Here is a 10,292-nt window from a genome sequence, read left to right on the forward strand (position 1 = left end):
ATTGAGTTGTCCACAGAATATTTGATTTGATTTGAGTCTACGCTTTTTGTGTACCGTGGTTGTTTTATTCAGTATAGTTATTCAAAATGGTGGCTGAAAGCGATGCGGAACGAAAAGAACAGCATCCTCCGTGCAGTGTAAGTATATAACCACAGCTTCTTAACATACCACTCATCTGAAATAGTATTTTTTTAGGGGTAGTCCATTTTAGGGTAGTCCATTTGAGTAGTCCATTAGGGTAGTCCATCGACTAGGGGTCAGTGTTTTGTCCGTCACCGGGATTTTATAATTACAAGAAATTTGAGAACATTTGTAAATCTCGTCAAAGTGCGGCTTCTCGCCTTATCAAATGCTCAATCAAATTAAATTTTGTCGATTTGTAGTTGGAACGTGATGAAAATAACCATTTTGCGCGTGAACAAAGTATTCGGTGATTTTAGAAGCTCGTGACAGCAAAATCATTTGAGCTGGAAATTCCTTTAGCTTTACCCATCCGTTAGCATTCGCCGCCTATTCACAAGTGCATGTGAGCAGTGATCAGCCAAGCGCTTAAACAGGTATTCCAAACGCGAGAGGTTTCTTGAATCCTTATCGCTTTTTTAATATTACAAGTACATTTGTAGCTTGAAATAATATAGGATGTACGATCAAACAGTTTATACAGGACTGTTTGATCAAGAAAGTATAAATAATGATTTTACTTTCAAACGCACCGACAATTCCACTAGACATTCGTTTTGTAAATCTACTAGACTGACTAGAGAGGTCATGCAGGTTGTCAAAAGGTTTGGCAATTACAAGGTGTTATCGGAAAATGTATCTAACAGGTAATCAAAATGTAAGTCCCACATTGTAATTGATATTTCACAGCAAATTCCGTCCTGTAATAAAACCTGAAACAAGAAGGAAGAATGTCCGACCCCAAACAAATGTATAGTGTTTTAACCGCCATTACTTCGTAGTGTTAATTATTATCCAAAAAAGCTGCAAGAAAGATACCCAAGAAGGCGTAAATCCACGTCACCTCCATGCCACACTATATTAGCCTGCACAATCCCAAGTTTTGTTTATGGAGCATTAGGGCCTTTTTTGGTGCTTTATTGACAAAAGGCGAGAAAACACAATTGGAGTTATTCTAAGACTTGGAAGTTGCTTCGTTCTCACACCTTCTAATTGTCTATTAGGAGAATAACAGTGGCATAAATTATCAGCGTAACGTTTCAAGTGCACACTTGAGGACCTCGATGCCCTCCACACGAGAATGTCCTTTATAACCCAAGCAGTTCTCAAGAATGTTTTAGATTAATGATGAATTAAATGGGTGCTTAAATGAGGACTGAGAAAATTTGGAGGTAGATGACCATGTTGAGTGTCATTAAGGAGGTTATTGTTATTCGTGGTGTAAGATAAGATGATGAATGTTCATTGCGTTGTCTTTCGATGGTGTCAATTTCAGGTGTGGACTACGACCTGCAATATATACTGCTGGTTTTCATAAGGTAACGGGATCGATGGTCTACCTGTCACTATTTGTAGCACGTTGGTTTGCTGTTAATGGCATATTTCGATTTTTTCATTATATTCTAACTATCACGAGTTTCGCTCTATCCGATGCTCTTGGGATGAAATCATATGCGCAGAGCTTTTCGTTCCTCGAGCCCCTTGTTTCTCCCCGTACACACTTGCCTCCATGCACAAAGAATTTTGTACATGACGACATCATCTTATTTATTGCTGTATTAATATTACAGAATGCTCATGTATTTGGGGTTTACAGTGCACTGAGGTGTCCTTAATTACACTTTTTTTGATTTCTATTTTTTCTATTCGTTTCGAAATAGTTATTTATAGGTTTTCCACTTAAGATAAAGGGGAGGCGCGGTGGCGTCATGGTTAGTGCGCTCGTCTCCGGATCGAGCGGTCCGGGTTCGAGCCCTGGCCGGGGACATTGTGTTGTGTTCTTGGGCAAGACACTTTACTCTCACAGTGCCTCTCTCCACCCAGGTGTATAAATGGGTACCAGCGAACTTAAATATTCCTATTCGCTTGATGCTACAGAAACCGGGATAAGCTCCGGCCTGATGGGCCACTTGGCTCGCATGCAGACTTTACCTTTACCTTTACCTTAAGATAAAAGCGCGATAATTTAAATTCCTGAGGCCCAGTACATACGTCGCATTTCTGCCGTGTTGAATTCAATTCAACGAATTCAATTCGACAGAAATTCGACGTCTGAACCGGCTGCCGCATTTCTGCCGCACGTTCGACTGGTCTTGTCGTTTTATCCGACAGAAATGCGACACCGATTCAAACGTCGAATTTCTGCCGTGTCGAATCTAATACATACACTATGTAAATGTTTTGAGCATGCGTAAATTTTGGTCCTTCCAAAGAAAAAGAAGAAACTTGGCCATTCTCGATCCAATGCAACCCGAACATATTGCAACACATACTGCTGCATTGTCAGCCTTCTCCTTCTCGTCCCATTAGCGAATAATTTTTCGCAAAATTTAAGTTCTTTGTCACAGTATATTAATTCGTCCGCGATATTGAATACTCCGCTGACCGACATACCCGACAGTATTAATTCTGAATTAAGTTGGACATAAGTGCGACGTATGAATCCACAGTCGTATTTCTGCCGCTCTTAATTAAATTGAATTCGGCACGGCAGAAATGCGTCGTATGAACTGGGGCTGGGTTTTTTTTTTTTTTTTTTTTTTTTTTTTTTGTAGGCTGTTGAGTCTTGCCATAGAAAATAGTTACCGAATAGGTTTTTGGCTCCTCCTTTTTCGAATTGTGCCAACTTGACGAATTTTGCTATAGCTTGCGACTAGGCTCAGCTTTGAGTCACACGTGCAAGCGGCGAAGAGCGAAGCGAAGTCTGTGCTCCAACCTGAGCCTGCTCGAAGGCTAATTTTGCAGTAGCCCTACAATCATCTTTTAGCTATTCAAGAGAAATCGGTTCTGTATACAGGAATATGCCTGCGCGTATCTGTACGGTTTGGTTAGTGGACACGAGGGGTGTTAATGATATCGAAGTTTCGGTTTGAAATTTTAATAATTTGACATTTCGACCACGAGCATTCCTCGAAATAAAAGGAACTCCGGTGGCACAAACTAAATCGGGTATTTTATCTAGTTAAAAGCTATTTGAGAGCAAAAAAGAGAGCAACCGATATTTAAACTTCTATCAAGAAATTTTTTTCACAATTTTTCTCGGTATTTCCTAATTTTGCTATAGGCCGAAAATTATCTTTAATTCTTGCTATTCAAGGGAAATGTTCTGTAGATAGGAAAATAAACCTGAGCGTGTCAATTTGCAGTTTGGTTTGTGGACACGAGAGGGGTTAATGATAGCGAAGGTTCGGTTTGAAATTTGATAATTTGATACTGATTTTGACCACGAGCATTCCTCGAAATTAATGGACGTCCCGTGGGTACATACTTAATCAGGTATTTTATCTAGTTAAAGGGAAGCTGTCACGTTATATTTGGTTAAAACTGTTATAAATTCACGAAATGGTCCCTAAATTTATGTAATAAGAACTTAATTAGCTCTAACTAAATGATTAAAAGCAAATTCCTGAAGAAAGTAACATTTTTACAAAATTTCAACGATTTTCGAACCAAACTTGAACCCTTGAAAAACTGACATCCCGGCGCTTTTTCAAAGCCAACATATCGCAATCCGTTTCCATCCTCGCCATCGTTAGCCATCCTTGCTTCCTAATGGGTTTTAATTATTATTCGAGTTCTGCTCTACAAAATAGCATCATTACTGTCCAGCTTCCAGCGATCGATATATATTATTTATATTTCCAAAATCATGCTAAAAATGGTGGCAGTGTCCCTTAAACAGCTCTTTATGACCAAACAAGGAGAGTAATCAATTTTTCAGCACGTCCCATAAAATCGCACCTTTGCTCGTTTTTCTTTTCTGACCGTGACTCTTAACGGAACTACAACACTAAGCCTGCGCTAACTTAAGTTATAGGTAGCTATTACGTTAACGTTTTTATTTTCAGATAAACTTGCAGGAGTTTGTCAAATTTTCTTTGAGGGATCTGGTCCACGTTTTTAATACTTCTGTACTCAAGGATGATACGCAATTAAAATCTCACACCAAGCTCGACTTTCCTTGTGCCTTTTTATTAACCACATATCCCTTACAAGTATAACAACATTTAACGGAAAATGGTTTCTTTCCAGGCAATCTCGTCGCAGTTTAATGCTGTGGAGAGAGAAAAAAAAAACTTTCTGGAAAAAAATTGAAGGCATATATTGTACCTTACTACATAACAACCACTCAGTGAAATGCAATAACCATAACAAATTCGCCATTAGCCAATCAGAAGCCGTCTACTGTCCTGATATCCTGCGATATCGAGTCGCTGACCTTTTATGGTCTGAGAGGAACTTTCTACTATCAACTCACTTTTAGTACGCTTTGACGGCATACCATGCTGCTTTGGCTCGGCTCGCTATGGGTAATTTGGTTCGTCCAAACTCCAACCAAACTCGTAGGATTCGAAAACTGAAGAGTGCCGAAAAAGACCGAAAACAAGTTGATAGAGCAGTCATATAAGTAGTGAAAAAATCTTAAAAATATATAAATAAGAAGGACCAAGAGGAGTTGGTGCCACACATTATACTAAAATCTTATTGGCCCGAGACAGAGGGCCAGCTTTAGTTACATGAACCAGTTTTCTTCAAGCCGGCGTGGGTTACTTGTCTCGATGTTGTTGTGAACTGAAAAAAAATTCAGTAATGCTATCTTATAAACGATCCTTACCTTTCTTTCTAGTTGCGGAGACATCTTTTTTTGCATGCCCTCTTAGTTTCAAAGTTGTTGGCATTGCCGCCGCATCCACCATAGATGAATTTTTTGCATTTTCCAGCCCTTTTGTTAAAATAGAAGCGTGGAAAATATCCTCTACATGGACCGACTATCTTGGGAAGCAGGCACGCTTGCGGATCCTCACAAGTCTTCTGGCATGCGGCAAGAGTTTCGAAGTTGTTGGCATTGCCATCGCATCCACCATAGATGAATATTTCGCATTTTCCGGCCACTTTGTCAAAATAATAGCGTGGAAAATATCCACGACACGGACCTGTCTCGCTTGGTAGGTTGCAGATATTTTCTCCTTGCGCCACCACAATACCTAAGTAGCATATAAGGAAGTAAAATATGAGGTTCTAAGAAAAGAAATAAACTGCATCAAGGAATATATCAACGACATGAGGATAGAAAATTGTGGTGGAGACATGAAATGAAAGAAATGAAAGAAATGATCTTCACTGCGTTATCAAGTAAAGAAAGTTTCGTTTTGCTTGAGTCAATTTAGCGGTCTCGCGCCAACACAAGATGTTTGCCGAAGAATATGTCAAACACATTTTGTATTGTGTTGAACATTTCCCCTTTTAGTTTACAAAAGGCTTAAAACGGACCGCAAAAGCTTAATGTTGCTTCTTACTTTTGGGTCTTAAAAGCTATCATCCAGGTATTCGAAAGTGCCTTTCAATACATATCGTACCGGTATATTAGTGACGAGGTGGTGGGGAAGACCTTTCTCGGGTGTGAAGTTAATGATTTGGGAATCTTTTAGTTACAAACCCTCGACCAATTCCTGGTGTTTAGTCACCTTGTTTTGATTATTTCCTGACCCCTGATAGAAGTCAAAAAATGACAGACCAACTCAAACGGACACTGCTGGCTTTAGTATGTCTTTACTTACCTCCAATGATAATGATGATGAAAACATCAACAAGACTTGCTCTCTTGGCCATTTTTGCTACAATTTCGTTATCGAGTCCAACCTAACCGAAGTAAAATCGACTTACAAATAGCAATACACTTGTGTAATCTAAAATCTTAATTCTCTTAGAGTAATAATACGATACAATAAAAATCTATTTAACGCTCACCATTTAATTTATTTATTTTAAAAATATGGTAGTTTTTCTACAAAACGATAATATATTCAATATAATTTCTTGCATGCCATGGATGGCCAGCAAAATGTGCTAATTTTTACATGTTCAGTGGTAAGAAAAGCATGTGAACAATTGTCCAGACCATAAACAATAGAAGACAAAAATGGCCATAAAATGTCAAGATGTTGGTCATTCCACCAAGTGTATTGAAATTCACTAGATTTCTCCTCATATTATTGTATCCCTTCATACCTTCCATACCCCCTTACCAAGAAAAATACTTTTGAACTGTTATTTTTCAGTCTATAATCAGCCTTCTGGAGATGATGTTTTTTTAGTGGACCATAGTTGATAGCTGGGTCCTTTACCGACTATGAGTGGCCCGGACTATCCAATAAGCTTTCGACCAAAAGTTCGTGCACGGAATATATTTCTAAGTGAACCAGTTTTGTGTGTGGTTTGATTGGTTTTTGGTGTTAAGAGCACTATTGGCATGGTTTTGGGGGCTGCCACCCGCTAAGGCACTATGGAACTAAGGCACTATTAAACTAAGAACTAAGGCGCTGAGGTGTAAACTTTAACGTTTGTTTAATTAATTCGTTTCAATTCATTAATTAGTCTAGAGGCAAGGAAGTGGTGGGGGTGGGGTGGGAAAGGTACTTGATTATTAGTATAGTATTGGCATTATCGGACAATCTAGTCCATAATTTTAGCGTGCGTTGGTTACTCTACGTAAAACATGTTCCACCTACGCCGGTTGAGTATGAACATCGCAAAGCTAAATATTTGTTTTAGAAAAGCCCTTGCTCTCCTTTTGTTACTATTCTCTTTAGAACAAAACCACTTTGTTCTATAGGCATACGCAGATCAGTTAGCGTTCGTGTATTTTATCAATCTCGTTCCGAGAGTCTTCGTTCCCCTTGACCAGCGGTCGGAAAACGAGAGCTCTGGGAGCAACCATTTTGAAATAACCGAATTCTGGTGATTCTGCCCATCCGGTTTCACTGCGCAGTCTGCATCTATGGCGCATCCCTAAAATGGTTGCTCCTAGAGCTCTCGTTTCCCGACCGCTGGTCAAGGGGAACGAAGACTCTGGGAACGATATTGGTATTTTATATATTGAAGGGGAGGATACATTGCATACGGGATGACACACACATGTTTTCGTTATGGTAGAACCCAACATGTAAGACGCATGCTTCTAGCATCGTTAGTGTTATATACTGTGTTTCCGCGTACTTTTAGTTTTATATGCCATGTAACCGAGGACGGCAGTTATTTTTCAATTAGCGACACTTCTCCCTTTTTAGAGCAAAACTGAAACGTTATCGTGGATGCGTATTTTTTAGACAGACCAAAACGTTCCCAAGTTAGTGGCTTTAATACTCAAATTGTAAATTTGTGACAAAAGAAACCAGGAAAGTGCTCAAATATTGCTGCAGACGCCGTATCATCTAATGAAAGCGCAAATTAATTTAATCAGTCTCTGAGGAGACTCGTCTATATAGTACCGATGCAGAATGTAATAAAAAAATCTAATAAAAAGTGATTTTATATTTTACCTACGAATCTTGCGGTACCCTAAAGTCGTTTACTTTGTTTTCACTGTCAAAGCTATCACGAAACTGAATCTAGGACAAAAAGATAAATTCGAATGAAAATTTAAAAAATTAGCCGTCGTGGTTGACATTCTCCCGACGACGCAGAATTTGGTCATTTCTCGTTGTTGTTTTGCAGAGGACGGCAAAGAATTTACCAAGAATTATGACGCACGTGCGCAGCCATTGTTCTCCTCATTAAACCTTTTGTTCAGCGACGTTGCCGTTGCCGTCGTGGTTTTCTTAAGCTCCCTAATTTTATTAGCCGCAGTATGGCCGCCGTGTTTCGCGACGTGGTCATTTTCTCATGGGTCGTAGTCGCCCTTCGGGTCGCCGGAGCTTCGTTACTAGTAATGACCATCAGAGGACTGATTTCATATCTAAAAATAATTTGAGTGGGATTACCTTGAGAACAAGACATATATAGGTGAGCGATTTAGTTTCTTACCCTTCATCCTGAATCTTGCTCTAGATTACATACTTTTGTACCTTACAAGTTTAAATCATTATTTTCGGTCCGAGAGAGCAATAAAAAATGCTGCAATTGCGAGCTCGAGACGCGCTCATACGTAAATAATTAAATAATCTCTCTTTTATTCATTTCATTTTCGAGTTCCTGCCAAGTTAAACTTGCCCGACAGGTATTACATGCTTTATTATCGTTACTTGACCAATGTTACGCCTTGATATTATTGGCATATTTGACATTTTGCCTTTTTCTTCAGTCGAAACTCAGGAAGTGTCAAAAATTGAGTGAATGTCGACATACTGTTAGTTTAGGGCGCTTTCCATTCGACCAAAAATTCCGAAATTTTTGAAACGGGGACAAATGGTACGAAAATTTCCAGGGAAAAGTTCCAGAAAATCCGGAAATTGTTGCATTTCCGAAAAGCGAACCATTCAACCGAAAATTCTAGAAATTCCGGGATGAAAACCGAATGGAACGGAAAATTCCAGGAAAATATTTTCGAAAATTTGGGTATACCTCACGAGGTTTTCCTCTGTTTCGGAAATTATGCAAATTCTCGATTTTCTATTCAGCGCTAATTCTTTTGGCCGCGATGACAGCGAATTGGACATCTCACGCAAGCATGACGGCGACGCGTATTCGAAAATTTAAAATACTTTAGAATCCTTTCACTAATATATGTCGATCAATACTAGCTACAGCTAAATTAGTGAAGAAAGCGTTTTATAAAAATAATGCCCCTGTGGTGTACTTGTTTGTTTTGCATAGCTTGGCTAAGAAATGTACAAAGATTTATAACGCGTGCAGAACCATTGTACGACTCATTAAACCCTTTGTTTTGCGACGTTTTCGCTGCGCCCGTTTTGGTTTGCATAAGGTCCATGCTGTTGTGGTCTATAAAAAGTCACGATGTCGACATATCAGTGTTCTGTTTGCTTCTATATTTGCGATTTAAACCTCGAAGTCATTGAAAAATTCTAAGCGAACAAAACTGTGCGCCCTGTCGTTTTCCACACTGGAAAAGTCTGTACCATTCGCCTATGAAAATTTCCGGAAATTCACACCGGAATTTTTGGTCGAATGAAAAGCGCCCTTAGTCAACTGGAAGGTCTACAGTTGAATTTCTTAAGACCGCCCTTAAGACAATATAATTAAGCATTTCAATAGACCAATTTCGTAAAATTAAAATTGAGCCTGAAACAATAGACCTCAGTACGAGGCTCTGGGGAATAACTACAGAGTTTGTGGGGTTTATTCCCCAGAGCCTCGTACTGAGGTCTATTGTTCAAGGCTCAATTTTAATATATCGAAATTGGTATATTTGTAGAATATACCTCAGACAGTGGGCTATGTTGACCAGAAACGAGAACAAATGCAATTTCTTCTTGATTTACAGGAATCCGTTCTATTACCACCAAGTCGACCAACAACAGCGCTTATGAATAGTGTCATCAGACAAACAAATTTCACGACCAAGGCTTGCTTTCAAAACGCAAATTGAAATTTTTTCGTGGACAAATTTCCTAGGCAGCAAAGATGAAAAGAATACCCTCGTGAAAAGAACACGAAGGTACCCGAGGTTTGAGAAAATTTATCTCAAATGAGGTTTGGTGGTGAGTTTTAAGCACGTCTTAGTTAGTTACAAATGTTGTCAAATAGCCGAAGTGTTGGCGTAAACTTTATCATATACTGATGTCTAAAAGCTCATCAAAATAAGACCTTGAGGAAACTTTTTTCGGTCTCATGTTTCTCGTTCAAACAATATACTTTCCACGCCCTCCATGCCCTCTTAAACGCGAAAAAATATTGATACCTCTGTAATCCGTATGTTGAGATGGATAGTTTGTCTCCTCTGATTCATCTTTGATATTTTGAGCTAAAAACCCTGGACACCATGCTGATTTACAGGCGCCAATTCAATTTTTCAAAATCAGACTAGTTTTCCACACATGACCCTATTTTTTTCCATTTCTGAAACAAGTAATTCATTATCTGTCCGGCGCAGCAAAAGCTTGAGGGAATCTATCGAGTAGAACATTTTCGCGCGAACGTCCCTGACATTATCACATACCGATATGTTTGAAAACTCTTCAAAAAATTTAAAGATCAAAATAATTATAACACCCAGTGAAAACCTTTTAACCATTCATATTTCTCTTTAAGACGATATACTTTCCATGCCCTCAATACCGTCTTAACAAGAAAAATATTGATACCTCTGTAATCCGTATGTTGAGATGATGTGTCTTCAGTGAGGTGTTCAAAGAACTGACGTTTCACCGAAATGT

The 10,292-nt window shown here is 39.0% G+C and overlaps 1 protein-coding gene across 3 annotated transcripts; it reads right to left on the reverse strand.

The window, feature by feature from the left end:
- Positions 1-4,133: 4,133 nt before the first annotated feature.
- On the reverse strand, positions 4,134-10,292 carry LOC149112713 (actinia tenebrosa protease inhibitors-like). 3 transcript variants are annotated; one of them, XM_089290652.1, is made up of 4 exons: positions 10,221-10,292; positions 5,739-5,820; positions 4,796-5,165; positions 4,134-4,234 (listed from the first exon to the last, which is right to left on the reverse strand). In XM_089290652.1, exons 2-3 carry the CDS (start codon positions 5,788-5,790, stop codon positions 4,804-4,806), a joined length of 414 nt encoding a protein of 137 aa, XP_089146778.1. In that variant the 5' UTR covers positions 5,791-5,820; positions 10,221-10,292; the 3' UTR covers positions 4,134-4,234; positions 4,796-4,803. The 3 variants fall into 3 exon arrangements, with proteins under 3 accessions (XP_089146778.1, XP_089146777.1, XP_089146779.1); XM_089290651.1 differs by lacking the exon at positions 10,221-10,292 and adding an exon at positions 9,818-9,841; XM_089290653.1 differs by lacking the exon at positions 10,221-10,292 and adding an exon at positions 7,984-8,071.

The sequence above is a fragment of the Orbicella faveolata genome, unplaced genomic scaffold (assembly GCF_042242905.1).
Source record: "Orbicella faveolata isolate gen_17 unplaced genomic scaffold, um_ofav_v1 contig_2, whole genome shotgun sequence".
NCBI lineage: Eukaryota > Metazoa > Cnidaria > Anthozoa > Scleractinia > Merulinidae > Orbicella > Orbicella faveolata.